The sequence below is a fragment of the Oryctolagus cuniculus genome, chromosome 1 (assembly GCF_964237555.1).
Source record: "Oryctolagus cuniculus chromosome 1, mOryCun1.1, whole genome shotgun sequence".
In the NCBI taxonomy this organism is placed as follows: Eukaryota; Metazoa; Chordata; class Mammalia; order Lagomorpha; family Leporidae; genus Oryctolagus; species Oryctolagus cuniculus.
The window spans coordinates 54,063,507-54,087,161 of NC_091432.1; the positions used below are offsets into that span (position 1 = coordinate 54,063,507).

The window sequence follows — 23,655 nt, forward strand, 5'->3', positions numbered from 1 at the left end:
CACTCACCACCACCGACACACACACACATACACACCACACACCACACACACACCATACATACACACACACCACACACACACCACACACCACACACATACATACACACCACACACACATACACACCACACACCACACACATATACCACACATACACATACACACCACACACACAAACACAAACCACACATACACACCAGACACACACACAAACCACACACATATACATACACACCACACATACACACACACACCACACACATACACACCACTGACACACACACAAACCACACACACACCACACACACACCCCCACACACACATACACACCATATACCACACACACACATACACACATACCATACACCACACACACCACACACACTACACAAAACCACACCCACACCCACATACACACACACACACCTGCATGCCTTAGTTTACTGTCTGCCTCTCGCTGGCAAGGATGTCCATTCCAAGAGAACAGGGATTTGGTTCCTTTCCTTGGCTGTTACGTTCCCTGTGCCTGGTATGCAGCAGACTTTTTGAATGAATAGTTACAAAAGATTTAACCCAGGGATGGCGATTTAAAAAACAAAGTAAATGTAAACAGTTTGTAGTTTCTCAGTAAGTTAGTCCTAGGAATTACATATGACTCAGCATGTCTACTCGTACTCCCAAACAGCCGAGAACCAGGATTCAAACTGATGCTGGTACATCAGTGGTCACCACAATAGGATCTGGGAAAACCCAGCTGCCACCAACAGATACAGGATCAACAAATGTGGTCTCTGGACAACGGAATATTATTCAGCCCTAAAGAGGCAGGTGATTCTGTCGCACGCTACAACAAGGATGAGCTTGGAAGAGATCATGCTAAGTGAAATAATCCACTGCAGAAGCATAAGCGCTGTATGAGCCCATTCATATGAGGTGCCTAGAGTGGGCAAATGCAGAGACAGAATGCAGAATGGGGGTGCCAGGGGCTGGAACAAGGAGGACTGGGAAGCTACTATCTCATGGTGCAGATTTTCAATTTTGCAAGATTAAAAAGTTCTAGAGATGAGTGGTAGAAAGAGCTGTACAGCAATGTAAGTGTACTTAAAGTCACTGAACTATGTTAAAAATGGTTAAAATTCAATTTTATGTTAGGTGTATTTTACAATTTAAAAAATTCATACTTGGGGCCGCTGCTGTGGCATAGTAGGTAAAGCCACTGCCTGCAGTGCCAGCATCCCATATGGGCTCCAGTTCGAGACCCGGCTGCTCCACTTCCCATCCAGCTCTCTGCTATGGCCTGGGAAAGCAGCAGAAGATGGCCCAAGAGATTAGGCCTCTGCACCTGCATTGGATATCCAAAGGAAGCTTCTGGCTCCTGGCTTCGGCCGTTGTGGCCATCTGAGGAGTGACCATCAGATGGAAGACTCTCTCTTTCTCTGCTTCTTTTTAACTCTGCCTTTCAAATAAATAAACAAATCTTTAAAAAAAATTCATACTCAATTCAAATTTTAGAAAACAAAAAGCATGATGGAAATAACTTCAGTGTATAAATGTGATTTTTCAACTGTAAACTTTCTTAATTTAATAATAAAAGTATTTATGATTAAAATTTACCATCTGGGGACCAGTCCTGCGGTGTACTGGGTTAAGCTGCCAACTGTGCTTGCCAGTATACCACAGGTGCACCAGTTCAAGTCCCGGCTAATGTGCCTGGAAAGGCAGGGGAAGTTGGTCCTAACCCTTTGGTCCCTGCACTCATGTGGGAGACCCTGATGGAGTTCCAGGCTCTTGACTTCCGCCTGCCTGTTGTAGACATTTGGGAAGTGACCCAGTAGAAGATCTCTCTCCTTCCCTCTCTCTCTCTCTCTCCCCCTCCCTCCCTCCCTCTCCTCCTCTCTGTAACTCTGCCTTTCAAATAAAGAAATACATCTTCTAAAAACATTGTAATTAGCATCTAAATTGAGATATTCTATAAAATATACATTAGGTTTTGAAAACTTAATACAAAAAATGTGAAATGTAAGTAATCTAATAATGACTTCATGCTGAAATAACAAGTCAGATATTTTGAATTAAATAAAAAAATTATTCAGATTGAAAAAAGAAAAGGCATGGAGTTCTGCCACAGGCACACATGGCCGAAGCCTGAAAGCATCATGCTCAGGGAGATGAGCCAACACAGAGAAGCAAACAGCACATGACTCCACTACACAAAGTATCCGCAACAGGCACATAGACAGAGCGCGAAGGTAGCTCAGAGCCTAATTTATACAGAGGGAAGGTGGCTTGACGGTCACCAGGGGCTGCGGGAGAGAAAAGGGGCTCATTGCTCCACGGCTACAGAGCTTGTATTTGGGGGCGATGAAAAACTTTGGAAATAAAGACTGTTGATGGTTGCCAACACTGTGCATGTCACCAGGGCCACTGAATTGTCCACTTAAGACTGTTAACTTGGCAAGTTTTATGTTATATACATGGGGCTGCGAAACGAAAAAGAAACCAGAAAATGCAAGTGATCTTTCTTCTTAAACAGGAGAGGAGCGCCAAGCTGTGCGCAGGGAACTCGGGTGTGCTAGGGCCTGGGGTGGGACCCCCCCAGCTGGGACCCCCGGTGGGACCCTCCCCCTGGACCCACCCTCCGGGCTGGGACTTCCGGGCATCCTCCCTGGGGTGTTCCTCAGATTTCAGGGGCTCTCCTTTGGAGAAGGAGTCTTGAGAATAAACTACTCCCTGGCAGATTCCTGCAGACAAGGGTGTGGCGAGAGCTTGCTGCTCTGTGCTCTGTGTTTCCGTGCCCTAAGACCAAGAAGACCCGGGGTGTGGTGTGGCGGCAGTGAGAGGCTGCACCGTGGGAGCTGACGTGGCTACTCCAAGGAGCTGCACAGAAGCTTGGGGTGGGTGACTGCTTATGCAATACAATTTCATATATAAGAAGAAAAAGAATTCACACACACACACACACACACACACACACAACTCTATTGTGTTCCTGAATTCTGGTTTTTGGTAGGTTAGGTATTTGAAATACATTTTCATCTTTTGATATTTTCAACTTCTTAAAGATTTATTTGCATATTTGAAAGGCAGACAGAGAAAGAGAGAGAGGGAGCAGGAGGGAGGAAGAGAGAGAGAAAGGTCTTCCATCCGCTGGTTTATTCCCCAAATGGCCTCAATGGTTGGGGTTGGGCCAGGCTGAAGCCAGGAGCCTAAAACTCCATCCAAGCCTCCCACATGGGTTCAGGGGCCCAAGCACTTGGACCATCTTCTGCTGCTTTCCCAGGCACATTAGCAGGGAGCTGGATTGAAGTGAAGCAGCTGGGACTTGAACCAATGCCCATATGGGATGCCATTGTCACAGGTAGTGGCTTAACTGCTGCACCACAATACCAGCCCCGATTTTTCAATTGTTGATGGGTTTGTAGGGGTGCGAAGCCATCATGAGTCACAAAGCATGTGGGCTACTCCCCTGAAGTGTGTACTTCTTTTTTTTTTTTTTTTTTTTTTTTTTTTTTTTTTTTTTTTTGACAGGCAGAGTGGACAGTGAGAGAGAGAGACAGAGAGAAAGGTCTTCCTTTGCCGTTGGTTCACCCTCCAATGGCCGCCGCGGCTGGCATGCTATGGCCGGCGCACCGCACTGATCCGATGGCAGGAGCCAGGAGCCAGGTGCTTTTCCTGGTCTCCCATGGGGTGCAGGGCCCAAGCACCTGGGCCATCCTCCACTGCACTCCCTGGCCACAGCAGAGGGCTGGCCTGGAAGAGGGGCAACCGGGACAGAATCCGGCGCCCCGCCCGGGACTAGAACCCGGTGTGCCGGCGCCGCAAGGCGGAGGATTAGCCTAGTGAGCCGCGGCGCCAGCCCCTAAAGTGTATAATTCTACGATGGTGTGTGTTACCTATTTCAATATTCTATTGGTACATGTGTTAATGTCTGTTATAGAGTTGGCAGCTTACAGGGAGCCATCCCATGGCAGCTAAGGACAGTGCGACCTCCCACCCCAACCCTTTGCAAAGCTCGTCGGCTGAAAAGCCAAGCAGGAAAAGACCCAGTGCTTACACATGGTGGGCACTTGGTTCTCTTGCATGCAGTCTGACTTCTTCCCTGGCCCTGTCCTGCAGCCTCAGTCCTCCCACAGGTGATTGGTACTGAGCATCCAGCACCCTGAACACCCAGTGAGCACCTGCTTTAGAACAGCTACCTATGGCAAACACTTCTCATGTGTTAGACTTATACGAGGTGCTGGGGAATCAGCCAAGAACACACAACACAAACTCCTGGCCCCACGTGCCTTACATTTTCATGGAATTTCTGGGGATACGCTTGCCCACGTGATAAGGAGACAGAGGTAACTAGAACATCCCCATCGACCTTCTTCCTGCCTTAGAAGCCGATGTGATGGCTGGAGCTACAGCAGCCGACTTGGGATTACATATTGACACCTGTGAGGAAAAGCTTCATTGTCCAATTCAGTAGCCACAAGCCACATACGGCAACAGAACACTTGAAATGTAGCAAGTCTGCCTGAATTGAGATGAGCCGTAAAACACACCCAAGCTTTCAGAAACTCAATATTTTAAAAACGTAACATCTCAAGAATCATTTCTATAAGATGAAATTATAAAATTCTGCACATACTAGGTTAAATAAAATATAGCAAAATTGATGTCACCATTTCTTTGTACTTTCTAAATGTAGCTGCAAGAACTTTCTAATTTTTTTAAGAGATTTTAAAATCACATATGTGGCTCACACTGTATTTCTTTTGGGCAGCACTGGCCTAGTAATAGCAAGTGAGGCTCCAGCCGCCTCGTCTCATCTGACTTCTTGTTAAAAAACAATAATAACAAGCCCTGTTGGTCCTAGTCTGTTTACTTGCAGCTGAATGCAGACAGAGAACAGGGACCTAACAGTCAGGCCTAAGGAAGCGTGGGGACCTGCCCTGAGGCGGGAGGCCGAACCCAGCCTGGGTCCCCACCCCAAGGAGGAAGCGGGAGGTGGACAGTTAGCTCCACGCCCACGGAAGAGCTCTCTGGCTGGGCTGCACACTCATCTCTGAGATATTTGTATTGTGAAACAAAGCAAAGCCGAGCCGGAGCCTCCAGTGAGCGGGACCGCGGGAAGAGAGGGCAGAGCCTGCAGCCTGGGAGCAGAGCGCGACATGGCTTGGTGGCTTCCTTCGCCCTGCCCAGTGGTACTCGCTTGTTTGGACAATCCTGGCCAGAGAGTCCCCCGGGCCTTGTGCAATCCTGGGTGGGCCAGGAACTGCAAGAGGGTTTTTGTTTTTCTCCAGGAAAAAGGATGCTGGGCTTCTCAGCCTCTCAGGCCTGCTGGCTGCTTTCCCGTCCCCTTAGGAACTCCACAAGCAGCCGAGGGTGGCGCAGGCCCAGACGAGGCTGTGGTCACTGAGCTGCCCCACGGGGAAGGGGCGTCCAGGGAGCACCGCTCCAATGCAGACTTGGAGAGAAGCTTAAAGAAGGAAATGAATCACTGGCTAGTCCTGGCTCCTGCAAGCCCACTGCCAGGGCTTGCTGATACCAGGAAAAGCCTCTGGAGCCACAAGGGTCATTCCCCTGGTCCTGAGTGTCTGGCCTGGGCCACACCCTAAACCCGGATGAGGCAGACGCAGTCCTTGTCCCCAGGGATCTCTAGGTCAAGAGGAAAAGAGACAAAGCCCTTGATGCAGCACACAGCCCAGTGAGATCGAAGTGGGACCACAGTGGGAGCCTGTGGATCATCAAAGCCACACTAGGAAGGCAGACGAGAAGCAGAAAGTGAGGAGGAGGTCAGGGAGGGCTCCCAGGAGGAGGTGATATTTGCTTAAGCTCATGTTCAGCACAAATAGCAGAGTCTCCACGGTCCAGGCCCTTTAAGTTCCCACGCTTTGATGAGACGCTGAGGAGGTGTGCAAGCTTATTTCACTGGACACACTTAAATCTGTTCCTTCTGTCACTGATACAGGCAAGAGCAGACTTCTTAATGAAATTACGTCCACCAGGCTATTTTGTGAACTGCCCAGTGTGATGCAAATGCCCAGTGGGAAACACAGTGACTAAAGGTGCTGCATGGGCTCTTGCGGGACTGCTCTCCGCTCAGCGGCCGTCTTCAAGGCCACCCAGCCTGGGGCTCCGGGACACAGAGGGGTCCAGGAGCGGCCGTCCAGTGAGGAAACCCAGGAGGCAGCACCTGCCACAGTCTCCCTTTTGCAGGAGTCTTCTCGATGCCATGCTTTTTTTTTTTTTTTTTTTTTTTTTTTTTTTTTTTTTTTTTTTTTACAGGCAGAGTGGACAGTGAGAGAGAGACAGAGAGAAAGGTCTTCCTTTGCCGTTGGTTCACCCTCCAATGGCCGCCGCGGCCGGCGCACCGCGCTGATCCGAAGGCAGGAGCCAGGTGCTTCTCCTGGTCTCCCATGGGGTGCAGGGCCCAAGCACTTGGGCCAACCTCCACTGCACTCCCTGGCCACAGCAGAGAGCTGGCCTGGAAGAGGGGCAACCGGGACAGAATCCGGCGCTCCGACCAGGACTAGAACCTGGTGTGCCGGCTATGCAAGGCGGAGGATTAGCCTAGTGAGCCGCGGCGCAGGCCGCGCCTGTGCTTTTTAAATGCCACGCATGCGCCTTCTGACTCAGAACCACCACCACCCCCCCCACACACACACACACCTTTTCCCCTCTGGATGTGTCTTCACGCGGCTATAAGGGGGCGGGTCAGGGGATGTCCTGCCGCTCAGCTCCAGACGGCAGTGGCCAGGAACCACCCAGGAAGCCACGCAAACCGTGACAGAGACAAAGGGAAGCCGTAACAGCCACGAAGAAAAGGGAGACATAGGTAAAAACCACAGGAACAAGTTCAACGGATGTGGTTTTGGGTGGAAAAGGTGTAGGCAGGGCCAGCTTCATGGCGTAGAGGGCTAAGCTGCCACCCGCGATGCCAGCATCATACACGGGCGCAGGTTCTTGTCCCGTCTGCTCCACTTCTGATCCAGCTCCCTGCTGATGGCCTGGGAAAAGCAGTGGAGGACAGTCCAAGTGTTTGGGTCCCCGCCACCCATGTGGGAGACTCGGATGTGGCTCCCGGCCTCCAGTGCCGGCTTGGTCCAATGCTGGCCATTGCAGCCATATGGGGAGTGAACCAGCAGATGGAAAATCTCTCTCTCTCTCTTTCGTAACTCTGATTTTCAAATAAATAAATATTAAAAAAAGAAGTATAGAACAAATGCCTACATTTTTCCCATCATAAAAACAAGGGAGGGGCCAGACCTACCCAACACGCCTAAACACACATACAGGTGCACACACAGCTATGACTCTCAGGAGGTGCGGCATCATCTCTGGGAAGGGAACTGTGGGATGGGAAAACAGCCGCCATTCCCACTGTATTTCTTATATCCTACTTTTACATCATGAACATACATTTCTCTTTTTTTCCTGTTCTTCCATTATAGGAATGTTAAACAGTTTTATTTCTGAATTTTTAAAATTCTTAATTGTACATTTTTATGGGATACAATATGATACACTCAAGTACATGTGTTCAATGTGGAGAATCAAATCAGGTTAGCATTTCTATCTTCTTAACAAAAATTTTTTCAGTCTTTTCCATAAGTGGCGCTGTGAAAACTGGACTTCTACCTGCAGAAGACTGAAGCCAGACTCCTGTCTCTCACCGTGTACAAAAATCAACTCAAAATGGCTTCAAGACCCAACAGAAGACTTCACGCTTTGAGACTGCCAGGAGAAATGCTTGAGGACGTCGGGATGGGCAAGGATGCTTTGGATCAGAGCTCAAAGCACAGGGAATAAAAGCAAAAATAGACAAATGAGATTTCATCCAACTACAGGCTTTCTTCTCAGGTAGGGAAACAGTTCACAGAGTGAAGAGACAACTACAAAAGGGGAAGTTTTTGGAAGTTATCTGCCTGACAAGTGGTTAGTAACCAGACTATATAAGGAACTGAAACAACCCAATGGCAACAAAATATCCAACTTAAAAAAAGGGGGCAATGGCCTTCAATACATATTTCTCAAAGAAAGACATAGGAATGGATACAAATGGTCAACAGGAAAAGTCGCTGACCAGCACTCATCAGGGAAAAGCGATTCTAAAAGGACAACGAGGTGGCTTCCAAGGCGGGTGGGGGCATGGAGCAAAGCGAGCGGCTGCACGCTGCTGGTGCAAAGGTGAATCCGTAGTCACCGGAGGAAACAGCACGGAAGGCAGTTCCTCAGCAAGCTAAAGCAGAACTCGCTCGTGATGCAGCAACCCCGCTCCTGGGGCTGCTGGCAAGGGAAATGCCGCAGTCTGTCCAGGAGACACCTGCTCTCCCGTGTTCCTGCAGCACCGATCACAGCGGCCGAGGAATGGAAATGACCCAGGTGTCCACCGGCTGCTGAGTGGATAAGGAAGACGTGGTGCAGACACATAGCGGAACGCTGTCCTGCCACAAAGGGATGCAAGCTTGTCATCTGCAGCACAGACCTCACTCATGTCCAGAAAATAAAAGAGGTGACCTTCTAAAAGAGAAGAGTATCATGGTGGCTGCCAGAGGCTGGGGAGAGTGGGGAAGGGTTGCTGAACAGGAACTAAGTTAGAGTGAAGTAGGAGAAAGAAGCTCTGGTGTTCTATCACAGAGTAGGGTGACTACAGATAATGAGAATAAACCGTGTGTGCATATATGTATGTGTATATGTGTGTGTGTGTGTGTATGTATGCATGTAGGTAGGTAGACACACACACACATATATATACATATATATACACATATAGATAGATAGATAGATAACAAAAACTAGAAGAAAGGATTTTTGGAAGTCTTCACCATAAAGAAAAGTTAAATGTTAGAGGACATAGACATGTTTACCATGATTGGGCATTACCTAGTGTGTAAATGTAGAAACATCACATGGTACCATAAAAATGTGTAATTTTTTATGTGTCAGTTATAAGTAAGACAGGGGCTGGTGTTGTGGCTTAGCAAGGGGAAGCTGCTGCCTGTGGTGCCAGCATCCCATATGGGTGCTGGCTCCTATCCTGGCTGCTCTACTTCTAATCCAGCTCCCTGCTGTTGGCACCTGGGAAGGCAGCAGAAAATGGTCCAAGAGTTTGGGCCCACGTGGGAATCCTGGAGGAAGCTCCGGGCTCCTGGCTTCAGTCTTGCCCAGCTCCGGCCCCTACAGCCATTTAGGGAGTAGATCAGAGGATGGAAGAACTTCCTCTCTCCCTCCCTCCCTTTCCCCTCCCTCTAACTCTGTCTTCCAAATAAAAAATAAATAAATATTTTTAAAAAGATTGACATTTAATAAAGACAATTAGTCTTTTTCAGAAAAAGACATGAAAAGTCTGTGAAATACATTTATAAAACCAGCCACCGAGGGCCTGGACACACTGCTTCCTGTGAAGACGCCAAAAATGAGCTCTTTCTTCTCCACACAATGCCCCTGGGAATGGGGTTCACGGAAGCCCGTGTGTACTGTCCACGGCACACACTGAGGCAAACCCTGCCACTCCGCATGCAGTCATGATGACAAGTGTCGTCACTAACACAAGCCGACTGCTGCTGAGTGCAGCCGCGCCGGCAGTCCACAGTCAAGGTAAGTGAGCAAAGGCAAAGTCCATCACGGCTCAGTTCCTCTAGCTCAGAAGTCTGGACACCCAGGGCCAACCTCTGTGTTATCAGTTCTCAACTGCAACTGTCCATATTAGGCAAAGTGGTACTGCACCTGCCTGTGCCAGCAGAGCCTCCGTGCGTGACGTCAGAGGTCAGGAATGTCAGATAGGCTTATCCAGGCCAAGAGATAGAGCCTCTGCCCCCGCTTCACCCCTCCCACCTCCAACATCCTCACCCCCTACCTCTCACCCACCCCGCCATGCTTTGCGGCAGCCAGGCAGTGACAGTGACGGGTCACTGCAGAGGCAGAGACGGACAAAGGGCCTCTTCCGGAGCAAAAGGTGCGGGTGACCCTGCTGGATGCTCACCAAAGACAGACATGTATTCCACAAAGATGGCACCGGGCTTTTCATTTCAGAGAGCCTGGTCCCATCCCTGCCAGTGACAGGAGTCCATGAGCCATGTCCTGCAAGCATGTTTGTATGTACAGGGCCACCTGGTTGGGCCTTGTTACCTGTGAGTACTGAGCAAGCCCATGGGAGGGGGCAGGAAGACCCCTGGACTAGGAGTCAGGGGCTCGTTGTCTGTGGTTCTCCAGGTGAGACATTCACAGCCCAACCTCAAGGGGTCTTTCTCCCTGGTGTCCTCCTGCCATCCATCCTTCCGGCTCTTTCTGGCTCTCACCCTCTTCCCCCCACCTTCCCAATACATAAGCAACACACTCCTTATCCCATCATGCATCCCTCTGCCTGTATTCTCTTTAGTTCTATAAGGCAAACTCCTACTCCCCTCAAGCCCCACCTCATACCTTCTCTTCCAGGAGGCATTCCCAGACTACCCCAGCCACAGTCCTGCAGACCAGGAGATGCGGTTCTCTCAAAGCACTTGGGTTATCAGTGCTACTAACAGCTAAATGTTCACTGATCACTTACTATATGCAGACAGAGGGCTGATGCTTTCGGATGATGAGCTGGTTCACTCCTCTCAGTAACTCCACGTAGTGGATGCCACTATTATTCTCCCCTAACTGAGGATGCTGCTGAAGATCAGAGATGTTAAGCAACTTGCCTGAGGCCACAGAGCTATCAAGTGGCTGATACCTGGACAAGTGCCTGATACCCAGTTGCTACTCAATAATTATTCGCCCCATGAATAATTTAGTAAGTGAATAAATATGCAAATAATTACATTACTTCTGACTCCTTTATAGAAAGCTCAAGTGAGAACTTTTTCATCATCTGAACCTCCTTCCTACCAAATGCCTTGGCAGGTGTAGGGCGCTGGAAACACCTGCTAATGAGCGAATGCGCCAAAGCATAACAAAGCCAGCCAGGAAACAGAGTCCAGATCCCAGCAATGCCGCTCACCAGCTTCGGCGTCCCGGCTTCCCTGTTTGCACCCACTGACTGAATGCAGAGGCTATGCTGCTAAGTTCCTTCCATCACTGAAGCATTTCCATGAAAAATAACCAGAATCCTTGATCCGGGATTATGGCGGCTCCCATGCCAAAGCATGCATGACAGGTTCTCCCGGGAAGCTTCCCCTGGGAACGCCAATCACTTGACACTTGAGCCAGGTGTCACCCAAATGCAGCGCTGACATCAGTGCTGAGTGAGTTAACTGGCTTGTGCCTTGGTTCACCCTGTTCTTAGCCAAACAGAGTCACACCCCGGGAAAGAAGCATAAAGTGCCTGACAAAAACCCTCATAAATAATAATAATAAACAATGATCCCAAGTTAGATTATGCAACGCCACCTGAGTCAGTGCTCTGGCGGCCTGGCAGCTCATCCTCCCTGTCCCCTGGCACCTCCACCAGAACTTCTGTCCCCTGTCTCCCACCGCCGCCACCCCCAGCACGTGCACGCACGCACACTCACCGAGGGAGTGAACGGCGCGGCACAGAGCTCAGCACAGTGGCAGGGGCTGGTGACTGCATGTGAGATGCTGACACCCAACCCCACTCCAGATGGTTCTGAGATGTGTCCACATCAGTGCCAAGGCAGGAGTCGGCCTGAGCTGCACTGATTCCTGCTCCACCTATGGCTCACCAGGAGCTTGGCTTTGTGCCTGGTCCTGATCCATCTGCACTCTGGCTCAGCACTGGTGATCGGCCACAGCTATGCTCATGCCCCATATCTCCTGTCTGGATGACGCTCAGCACTGTTAGGCCAAGGCATACCTTAGTGCAGTATGTGAGCCACACTCTTCACGTTGGAAGAGAGGCAGCAGCCTTGGCCTGTGTTTTGCTTGACTCACAACAAGGAGTACAAGAACTGCTCCTTAGAGCTGAGCGTTAACTGTGCACCCCTGAATCCCACGTGGGGTGGGCCGAAACCATAACCAGAATGCAAACACTCTCCATAGAGGACAGCTGTGGCTGCTCTGTACCCCCACATCCCTGGGCTGCCCCTCCCTCGTGTCATCTATCAGGTGATGCTGGCCAGTGCTGCCAGTCACAGGAGCCGTACTCCAGACACCAGCCAATCAGAATCCTTCCCTGCAGATATTTTTCAGTTCTGAGCCGGAAGAGAATGAGAATGATCCCAACCTTCGGGATCACAGAGCTATAAAGATGTGAATAAGAAGCCACTTATTGACAAAGAGAAAAATCTGTTTGCGGGAGGGAAGAACAGAGACCACACAGCAAAATGTCCAAGATGCGCATGGAAAGAGAAGGAACTGGGAAAGCCCCTGACCAGCCCGGACCTTCCGGTTTGTGCAAGTTAATGATTTTCCAGTTTTGTTCGGTTAACCTGCGCTGCAGTTCTGCGATGCACAGCTCACACAGTCAGAATCCGTGCTCACAGCGCATGTGTCTCCCTCACCCCTGTGGCCAGGTGGTCTGGATGAGCATCGGGCTATCACAATTTCCAAATGTCTTTGTAAGGAAGACTTAACTTAATCCCCAGGCGAGAGCCAGTTGTGCTTAGCATCACTAACTTTGCCCGTGGTGACCTGCCAGCCACAAGACGCCAGCACGCTTCCAGCTGGAGCCATCGAAGCTCGTGAGACGAGGGCTGGACCCACGGAAGAGGCAACCAACCAGTGAGTGGTCTCTGGAATAAGAGCATCTTGCTCCTGCCAGCCTTCCACCCCACCCCTCTGTCAGCTGACTCCGCAGAGGGCCTTCAGAGTGCCAAGGCAGTCCCCCAGTGGCCACAATGCATTGGACGTTCAGAGCAGGGGCATTGCCTAATTCAACAGGAACCCTGAAGACACCATGAGAACATATGCAGCAGAGCCACCTGGCTTCTATAGGACTTTTCCAAACCATGAACAGTTACTGAAAAGGGTGACACCTTTAAAACCAGAAATTTCTTTTTTTTCTTTTTTTTTTTATTTAATAAATGTGAATTACAAAGTGCAACTTTTGTATTGTTGTGGCTCCCCCCCACCCAACCTCCCTCCCTCCCGTGGCTTTCCCCTCTCCCACTCCCTCTCCCATCCCGCCCTTCATTGAGTTTCATTTTCAATTACCTTCATGTACAGAAGATCAACTTAGTATACACTAAACAAGGATTTCAACAGGCTGCACTCACACAACCGCATAAGGTATAGGGCATTGTTCAACTAGTAGTGTTGTTTTTAAGTTTCATAGTAAAACTCATTAAGGACAGAGATCCTACGTGGGGAGCCTGTACTCAGTGACTCCCGTTGTTGATTTAACAATTGGCACTCTTATTTATTTATTTATTTTTTGACAGGCAGAGTGGACAGTGAGAGAGAGAGACAGAGAGAAAGGTCTTCCTTTTGCCGTTGGTTCACCCTCCAATGGCCGCCGTGGCCAGCGCGCTGCGGCCGGCACACCGCGCTGATCCGATGGCAGGAGCCAGGAGCCAGGTGCTTTTCCTGGTCTCCCATGGGGTGCAGGGCCCAAGCACCTGGGCCATCCTCCACTGCACTCCCTGGCCACAGCAGAGAGCTGGCCTGGAAGAGGGGCAACCGGGACAGAATCCGGTGCCCCGACCGGGACTAGAACCCGGTGTGCCGGCGCCGCTAGGCGGAGGATTAGCCTAGTGAGCCGCGGCGCCGGCCGGCACTCTTATTTATGACGTCAGCAATCACCCAGGACTCTTGCTATGAGCTGTCTAGGCTATGGAAGCCCCTCGAGTTCACCGACTCTGAACTTGTTTAGTCAAGGCCATATCACAGTGGAGGTTCCTTCCTCCCTTCAGAGAAAGGCGCCTCCCTCCTTGATGGCCTGTTCCTTCTGCTGGGGTCTTGGTCACCAGGATCTTTCATTTAGATTGTTTTTTGCCACCGTGTCATGGCTTCCCATGCCTGTGAGACTCTCATGGACCTTTTAGCCAGATCCGAATGTCCCAAGGGTTGATTCTGTAAAACCAGAAACTTCTCCTTCCTCTAACTCACTGCCCAGTGAACTAAGACCATGAAATTAAAACAAGCAAGAAGGGAGGCACTGGAAGGAGTGGCACCCAGGACATGGGTCCCAACACCGCTCCCCCTCCTTTTCTCCCACCACCACATCTCCTCTACCTGAGGCTGGAGGAGCAGCATGGGCAGCACTGCCAGGATGGGTGGCATGTCCTGGGCTGAAGCGACTGTTTGTTTCAGACTGTTGGAATGCACTCCCATGCTCCAGCCAGCCTCTGCGCCCCAGGCTCACAGGAGCTTGGCAGCTGTCTCCCTAGGGGCAGTGGAAAGCAGCCGTGTCCCAGGGCGGACTCACCAGCTCCCCATCACCAAAACAAAAGCACAACAGTCCCCATCGCCATGGAGAGTTCAATCCCCTTGTCCTGGGATTGGCACCGACTGGAATTCCGAGGGCTCTGGCTTAGCTACCTCTTGTGAGGTCTAAATGCAGCGTGTTGGATTTTAACCTAAACATACAGCCTGGACCAGCGCCCAGGGCCAATAGCCCCCAAGGGCCCGCAGGGAAACTTTGACTTCTGGCTGTCCCATGTGCTGGGGGCACTTGAGGGATATCAGGCCCGTGGGGCTCTGTCAGCCCCGTTCACTGACACTTCCTTAGCTTGTGGAGGGTTAGCTCCCATTGGGATCCTGAGCATAGAAACGATCCAGGGAGAGTGGGGGGTGGCAGCGGGGGTCAGCAGAAAAAGAGAGAGAGAGAAGGAGGAAGAGGCAGTAAGGGCCAAAGACCCACTTCTTAGCCCACTGCTACAACACCCAGGGATCTTTCTGACATGTTTGTTCCTGGGGGAAGAGAACTCCTTAATTACACCTCTCTGTGGGATCTGGGACAAACCAAGGTTGCCCTCCAGGTATGTGCCTTCAAACAAGAGAACCAGTCCTCAGTTTCTGCATCTCCAACACGGCCCAGGGGTCTACTGAGGGTGTTCAGAGAGATCATGGACATCAAGCACCCAGAGCCCAGAAGCTTCTTTATGATAAACTGCAGATATTACAAGTCGTAGTGGTCCCGGCAAGATGTGGTCCCAGAAGGATGAGATCAGGTCTCTAACACCCTCCCCTCAATCTCGGCTTTCATTTCTCTCCCTTGGAGATGGCACCAGAGAGATGCAGAGGCCCCCAGGTAAAATGGGACCTCCCAGGCAGGGTAAGCTGGGCACATAGGCGAAGGAACCCTCAACTGCACAAAACAACACAAGAATTACCCCATAGCTACCAAACAAGAGCAACCCCTCCCTCACTTCCCAAGCCCCTCCCCCAGCTCCCAAGGTCGGCCCCGGCGCCCTGCAGGGCTAGAAGCCTCCGTGATGAGGTTTCCCCTTACCTTGGTGTTCATGCACGACTTCCCTCGCTTATACTCTTTGTGGGAGCCACGCTTGTCCAATTTGTACCACAGGGCTTTGGCCTTCCATGTGTTCACCTTGGACTTGAGCTTGGAGTAGAAGTTTCTGTGGTCCAGAGGGTCTAGGTCCAGCTGACGGGTGAGGATGTTGAAGGCCTGTAGGGTACCTTTGCATGTGGAAGCCTGGACGAAGTTCTCGAAAACCTGGCCTGCCTGGGCCTGCTTCTCGTCCTCGTTTTCTCCCATGGTTCAGGAGTCGCACAGAGCAGCGGGTGGACAGGGCAGAGGAGAACACCATGAAGTACCTGCAGAAATGAAACGCCTGCAAAGGAGGTGAAGGCACAGGTGAGCTTTGTGGGCCATGAGCGCAGGATGGAGGAATGGGTGCTGAGACTTTACAGTAAAATCCCTTCAAGATACCAAATATTAACCCTAACTCTTAAATTAAAAAACGTTTATTTTCCTTTTTACTTGAAAGGCAGAGAAACAGGGGTGGAGAGGGAGAGAAGGAGAGAGGGGGAGAGATGGATTTTCCATCTGTTGGTTTATTCCCTGTCTCCTACATGGGTAGCAGGGACCCAAGCACCAGAGCCATCACCTGCTGCCTCCCAGGGTGCGCATGAGCAGGAGGCTGGATCTGAGGAGAGGAACTGAGACTCACACCAGGCGCTCCGATATGGGAAGCAGGCATCCCAAGCGGTGATTTAGCTGCTGTGCCACATGCCAGCCCATTAACCTTACTTCTTCTTCTTTTTTTTTTTTTTTTTTTTGACAGGCAGGAGTGGACAGTGAGAGAGAGAGACAGAGAGAAAGGTCTTCCTTTGCCGTTGGTTCCCCCTCCAATGGCCGCCGCAGCCGGCGCGCTGCAACCAGCGCACCGCGCCGATCCGATGGCAGGAGCCAGGTACTTATCCTGGTCTCCCATGGGGTGCAGGGCCCAAGCACTTGGGCCATCCTCCACTGCACTCCCTGGCCACAGCAGAGAGCTGGCCTGGAAGAGGGGCAACCGGGACAGAATCTGGCGCCCCGACCGGGACTAGAACCCAGTGTGCCGGCGCCGCAAGGCGGAGGATTAGCCTAGTGAGCCGTGGCGCCGGCCAACCTTACTTCTTAATAATGCTAACCATAAACCATCTACAGAAAACGTGCAACGTGGCAATGAGGTGCAGCTGGTGATCTCTCTCTGCCCAGCAACCCACTCTCCTCCCTGACTGCAAACCACTGCAGACTATGCAAAGTTACACCCTGGTCACTCTTGCTATGAGCAAGCAACATGGTTCTGGAAAGAGTGAGTAAAGGAAAAGCCAGAGAAGGACACTAGAATTCACCACAGCTAAAAACTCCCTCCTGAGGGCTGCGGATGGGTTCACTCAGAAGAACATAACCCAGCCACGTGACATCAGTACAGAGACAGAAAAGCAGAATCCCCAACTCATGCCCCTCTAGGCATCATGACCACCCCGCCTGGTCCAAGAGAGGCAGACAGGAAGTCTTTCCCCTGCCCAGAGGACCAAGAGCAACTTCCGGCTGGTTCCTGCTGGGAGCACACCGTCTCCCTCAGTGAGCCACACACACACACAGACACGTGGGCCTCTTTGTCCAGTACAGCAGGTGCCTGTGCCCCACAAGCCCACGCTGTGCTTGGAACAAGTGCTCAGGCAGACAGAAGGGAAGAGCGCAATGGGTGTTCATTCACATCACAAAAATAGCTCGCCTGGGTTTTGGTCTTGGCCTTTTCCCTTCATTGTGCCACTCTAACCTCAGGCATCTTTTTATTCTTCAGAAAACCATTTAAGTCACAAAGGAACGAAAATTAAGCAGGACTGATTTTCCACTGCACTAGCTGTTTTTCAAAAATCCAAAGCTAGTGCAAGAAGACCAGTGTGGAAGGACTGGCCCTGGGCCTGCCGTCCAGTGGGCTGTGGGGTTCTGCAGGCTGAGCTACCTGCAGGGCCTGGGAGAGGAGGCCAGCAAGCACTGGGAGCACCAGGCCCTCGGGGTGGCTCTCAGCCATGGCAGCAGTTTTCATGGGTACAGGCTGGAGTTGGCTTTATAATAGTAACGGGCAAAGCCCGTGTTTATCTTCCTCCCTAATCTCTTATTCATTCAGCAACAATTACTGGTGTCTTAACTGGAGAACAGCATTCCCCTAGGTGCTGGACATACAGAGATGGCCAGCAGTGGGTCAGGCACGGCCTGTGGAGGAAGACAGGTGGGTCCAGAGTTGATCACCAGACAACAGGCAAGTGCTTGTGGGATGCCCCGAGCAGGAGGCGCCAGCAGAGCCGCAAGGAGTGCAGAGGGCCCACGGGAGGGACGGCAGAGGCATGGATTGCTGCACAGACCCTCGCTCGGCTTCTTTGATGTCCACGGTGCTTGCTTTGGCATCACTCACATAAACACTGCCTCCTCTGTCTCAACATCCCCTCCTCGTGCTACACTCGCCACCCAGATGGCACCGGCAGAAAGAAGTGCTGGCTTGCTCTGCAGAGCCTGTTCACACCTTATCCATCTTGGGGACCACCCCTGCACCCAGCCTTGAGCAAAGGAGGTGGTAGCTGGCCGACCAGTACAGGCCCCTGAATTCCACTGTTTGGAGACGGGCCTTTCTGAGCACGGGCAGGTGGGGCACAGAAGACCACGTGTGGAGCTCCGGGAGCTGGGTCCAGAGCTGGGCGTGGCCCTCATCACCCCCGTGGCCTCATGAAAGCCACGTAATTGCCAAGCCTCGTTTCTTCTTTTCTAAGAGCTGACTGATCACCTCCACCTGGCTGTGAGGGCTGTGAAAAGGCAAGAGAAACACGAGTGGCGGCCGAGCCGGGCCTGGGAACCCGGCTGGGAATCTGGGAACGTGGCAACCATGCAGCGCAGACTCCAACGGTGGTGGGGGGAGGGGTGGGGAAAAGGGATGCATGGGTTTGAAAAAAATCCTTTTGTAAATCAGGTCTCCAAGTCGCCACCTCCTCCTGGTCTAAAATCATGCACTGGTTACAAGTATCAAGACAGACCTGACTCCCAGACAATAATTTACAAACTGGAAGAACCTGTCTTCTCCTAGCCCCAAGTGCCACCCCTCCTCCCCCCCAGAGAAAAATGAACAACTTAATCTTGGGCTGCAGCGGAGAAAGAGCCAAGGGTGGTGCTGAGGGCTCTGGGTGGGCGTGGGAGCTGCAGGAACCAGCTCTTATCTAGAGCGAGATAAGAGGAGGTGGGGGGAGATGGCTGGACAGGAGCAGATAAGGACAGCCTTGGACATGTACCCCAGCAGCCCGTACCAGGCTGAGACCTGCCTCCCTGGAGCTAAACAGTCTATGCTAACCTTTTAAACCAGCTTTCCAATTCAAGCCAAAGACCTTAAAAATGTCTGATACCCATAGTGGGCAGCTACCCTGCAGGCGAACGTCAGAATACGTGGAGTCGGGCAAGCTTGGGAGTGCATCCAATCTCAGGCACTTGCTCGCTGTGTAATGCTAGGCAAATTATCGCATCTGTCTCTGCCTCAACTTTCTCATCTGGGAAATGGGGATGCCACCTTTCCCTTCATAGGGCTGTGGGGGATAAATGAGATCGGGGTTGCGATGGATGTAGCACTTGGCAGTCCCACGATAATTTGCACTCATTACTATCCTTCAAATGGCCCTAACACCATTAAACCAAAAGGAAGGGGACAAAGGAACATGATTCCTGGCTGCCTAACCTCCCAGGCCCAGGAGGTGTATGCACAATAAAACCAGAGGACACAGCCTTTAATTTAAGAGAGAAATTCCTAGATGTGTAGCCAGGGACAGATCACTTAACTTTCGAGTTTTAAATTTCCCATACATAAAGCAGGACCCAGAGTTTCCCGGGTAATGGACCTGAAAAGACACAGCACAGGGTGGTGTCGGGCATGAACTAGAAAGGCCGACCTTGTTCTTAGAAGCAATCAGTAAGTGAGCTTCAGGCCTTTCTCCCGGAGAACTGGTGTGTTCGGGGCATACCCTTCCCTGGGCCCTAAATGCTCAAGGTTTGTTCAATTAGAGGATCCTGGGTGACTGGCTCTGGCTGAAGTCTCCCTGCTGTCAGCTTTTTGGAGTTTGGTATGAAATAGAAATAAAACCAACTAGCCAGAAATATGAAAGGTTTCTGTACTTTCTGGGAAGAAACAAGATGTGATGCTTTAGCTTCCAAGAATAGCCTTGAAGCAGTCTGGTTTTTGCCAACTGGAGTCCCTTATTTGTGGTTCTGCTGCAGTCCTGCCTATGTGACTTCATGAGTCACAAAGCAACTCCCTTCCCCTGCCTCTGCTCTCTGCAAACTAAAGTTCAGGGCCTGGGATTGCAGGCAAAGCATTGGTAAATAGTTGGGAGACAAGTTCGAGGGCTGGGCAGAGTCCCTGAGCACATGAGAGGAGGAGACAGGGTCCAGGCAGTGGGAGATGTCTCCCGCGCACAGCACACCCCTGCGGAGCCCAGCATGGGCAGGAGCACCTGACACACAGGTGGGGTCTGCCTCGCCCACCCTCCCCCGATCTCATTTATCCCCCACAGCCCTGGAAGGCATGACCTTCCAGCTACTGGGGCTCTAGACAGCCAACTTGAACCCAAGGGGGTAACTGCAGGGTCTGGGAGGAACCGACAGGGCCACCTTGTCCTCCTTGCAATCTCCTGCCAACTAGGTGTCCCAGCACAAGTGGAGGGTGCCCTGCTCCATCCCTGCCTCCTGTGTCTGGAGCACAGACTCACTGGCATCATCTCTTCTCAGTCAATCCCAGAGAGAGAAATTCTGTCTCGCCAAATTCTGTCTCTGATGGTCCTGTTTTGGCCTCGCGATCACCCCCAGGAAGCTGAAGCCCTCTCTGTGCAGGCTGCACCCACAAACGCAGAGTCCTCTTCCATGTGCTGTCAGAAACCCCTCCCTGGAAAGACTCACAGGAAAGGATGCAGAGACTCACTGCAAAGGCCCTCACAAGGTCCCCGGGCTGCAGCGGAGCCTGCACTCGCTCTAGCCCAGCTGTTCTGGAATGGGAGTGCCGGGAGGGGACCCCAGGTCCATGGCAGGCCCAGCCTTCTACAATGTTCCGCCACAGAGAGGCCCCATTCATTTGGCTCTCACTCTTCTGGCCAGAGCTCTCTTCCTGCTCTGCAGTGGTGAGAGGACCCCGCTGGGCTGGCCTGAAGGGCCTCCCACGTTCCTTCCTCCTCTGTGCCGTCCACTGCCTCTTGGAGCTAGCTGCTCACAGGGCCAGGCCCAGCACAACCCCGGGGTGCCCCCGTGCCCCTTGCCCCCAGGGTCTCACTGCCCAGTGCCAGGAGGCATCTGCGTGCTGAGCTGTCACAGTGCCAGGAAAGAGGCCCAGAGGGCCCAGTGCTCTTTTATTTGTGAGTGAATATGTGGATATACATATTTGTATGTGTGGATGAGGATACTTCAGAGAGCTCATAGAAAAATGGAATTCAAAGAAACGTATGGGTAGAGTGGTTAAAGTGCTGCTTAGGACACCCACATCCCATATGCAAGTGCCTAGGTTCGAGTCCCAGCTCCTGTTAATGCACACCTTGGGAGGCAGCAGGTGAAGGCTCAATAACTTGGGTCCCACCACCCACATTGGAGATCTGAGTTGAGTCCCCAGTTCCTGGATTTGGCCTGGCCCAGCACTGGCTGTTGTGGGCATGTGGGGAGTGAACCAACAGCTGGGGAATCTTTGTCTTTCAAATTAATAAAATAAAAAGATTTTGTTTATTGGTATGCAAATATATTTTGAAATCCATGCATAGTTTTATAATATGCATTTTTCATGAAGTTTTTGAAGATCCCCCATATATATATATACATGTACATGTATGTTATATGCATATATAGGTATGCATGTGCATGTATGTATTTATATGTGGGTACTTCAAAAGGTTCATGGAAAATGAAATTAAAAGATAATTTCAGTTTGTAAAATTTTTGAAAATCTAGGCAAGACAAAGAATCTTCAAAAAGTTCATGAAAAAAGTATACAGGGACCGACCCCGTGGCATAGCGGGTAAAGCTGCTGCCTGCCGTGCCAGCAACCCATATGGGCACCAGTTCGGGTCCTGGCTGCTCCACCTCCTATCCATCTCTCTGCTATGGCCTAGGAAGGCAGTGGAGGATTGTCCAAGTCCCTAGGCCCCTGTACCCGCTGTGGGAGACCCCGAGGAGCTTGGCTCCTGGCTTCAGATCTGCCCAATTCCGGCTGTTGAACCATCTGGGGAGTGAACCAGCAGATGGAAGACTTCTTGCTCTCTCTGCCTCTGCCTCTCTGTAACTCTTTCAAATAAATAAATTGAATAATTTTTAAAAGTACAGATTTTAAATATTTTGCAACAAACTAAGTCTAATTCCATTCTCTGTGAACTTTTGGAAACACCCTCACACATGCATATGTATATATGTGTATGTATACTAGTACATGTATTTTTAAAGTTCTCCATGAGGACTTCTCACCGGCACTCTGCAGGCCCTCCTGTACCACTCAGCCTCTCTTCCAGGACCTTAATCTAGGAGAAGTAAGGCCTCTGAGGCGGGAGGAGGTCTGGCCTGTGCAGGGGGAGACCTGGGTTCCAGCAGCTGCCTGCCTCTCCATCACCTTGCAGAGGACACTGACACTGTCACTGCTCAAGTGCTCCCTGGGGGCCAGGCGTACCCTGTGCTCACCCCTTTGCAGCTGCTATCTCGGCTAACCAGCATCACGAGACAGAATCAGAGCTTTCCCAGGGTAGGTGACTTCCCCGCCATCTCACAGGTTCCGTGCAGGGATGCTGTGAAAACAGCCCAGTTCCTACCGCTTGGCAGTCCACGCCATTAGCCCCCAGCCTGGGCAAGCCACATGTACAGAAATGGTGCGGCTTGCCTTTCCTGAAGCCACCATGTGCAGGCTCGATTGGCACAGCCTGGCAGCTCTTTGGGGCTTGAAGAATCTACGAGTGTCTATCACCAGGTATGGCTTGATGTGCAATGATGCAGCCAAACAATGAAGTACAAGGCAGTGCTGTCCTGCATTTCCCAAATTACCTACTGGAGCTATGCATGGCCTTGATAATCCCTCCTAAGGATGTATTCCAGGCAGGTCCAGGTGTCTCTTCCTTGTCAGTCCCAGCACAGGAGAGGTGCTCCGTGCATCGTCCTCCTCAGGTCTCACAGGTGCTCGGCACTCAGAGGGACTCTGCATCCGAGGCCCCACTGGGCTCCTCAACGCTAGCAGTGAGTCTTTCTCCAGCAAAGAGAAAAGCCACCTTGCACGCCGCCCACACACTGCACTTAGTGAACTGGCTTAAATTCTTTTTTTTTTTTTTTTTTGACAGGCAGAGTGGACAGTGAGAGAGAGAGACAGAGAGAAAGGTCTTCCTTTGCTGTTGGTTCACCCTCCAATGGCCGCCGCGGCCGGCGCGCTGCGGCCGGCGCACCGCGCTGATCCGATGGCAGGAGCCAGGAGCCAGGTGCTTTTCCTGGTCTCCCATGGGGTGCAGGGCCCAAGCACCTGGGCCATCCTCCACTGCACTCCCTGGCCACAGCAGAGGGCTGGCCTGGAAGAGGGGCAACCGGGACAGAATCCGGCGCCCCGACCGGGACTAGAACCCGGTGTGCCGGCGCCGCTAGGCGGAGGATTAGCCTAGTGAGGCACGGCGCCGGCCCTGAACTGGCTTAAATTCTAACCTGTCTGGGGCAAGAGCCCCAGGGCTGTGTTGGCCTCTCCCGCTCTGCTCTCTAGAACACGGAACCCCCAGCTGTAGTGTGGCAGGACCCCTTCCAAAGAACCATGCCATGGAATGAAGAAGATGTTCCAAGTGCTTGGGCCCCTGCACCCGCATGGGAGACCACAGAGAAGCTCCTGGCTCCTGGCTCCGGATGGGCCCAGATCCAGCTATTGCGGCCATTTGGGGAGTGAACCAACAGATGGAAGTTCTCTCTCTCTCTCTCTCTGCCTCTCTGTGAATCTGCCTTTCAAATAAATAGATAAATCTTTTAAAAAAAAATGGTACAGTGGGGCCAGTGCTGTGGCATAGAAGGTTAAGCTGCCATCTGCAGAGCTCGCATTCCATACAGGTGCCAGTTTGTGTTAGCTGCTCTACTTCCCACCCGACTCCCTGCTAATGTGCCTGGGAGAGCAGTGCAGGGTGGCCCAAGTGCTTGGGTCCCTGCACCCATGTGAGAGACCTAGAAGAAGCTCCTGGCTCCTGGCTTTAGACCAGCCCAGCCCCCCTGCCATTATGACCTTTTGGGGAGTAAACCAGTGGATGGAAGATATTTTTTCTGTCTCTCTCTCTCTCTCTCTCCTGCTCTCTGTAATTCTGCCTTTAAAATACATAAAAAT

General features: G+C 51.5%; 1 protein-coding gene across 14 annotated transcripts in view; it reads right to left on the bottom strand.

The window, feature by feature from the left end:
* MICAL2 (microtubule associated monooxygenase, calponin and LIM domain containing 2) overlaps positions 1-23,655 on the bottom strand; it is a 226,177-nt gene that overhangs the window by 165,120 nt on the left and 37,402 nt on the right. For all 14 annotated transcript variants that reach the window (XR_007911288.2, XM_070073245.1, XM_070073243.1 and 11 more), the window contains exon 3: positions 15,318-15,657. Coding sequence is in view for 13 of the 14 variants with exons in the window: in XM_070073245.1 (XP_069929346.1) it covers positions 15,318-15,581 (264 nt within the window). In the remaining variant the exon portion in view is untranslated. The remainder of the gene's footprint in view (positions 1-15,317; positions 15,658-23,655) is intronic.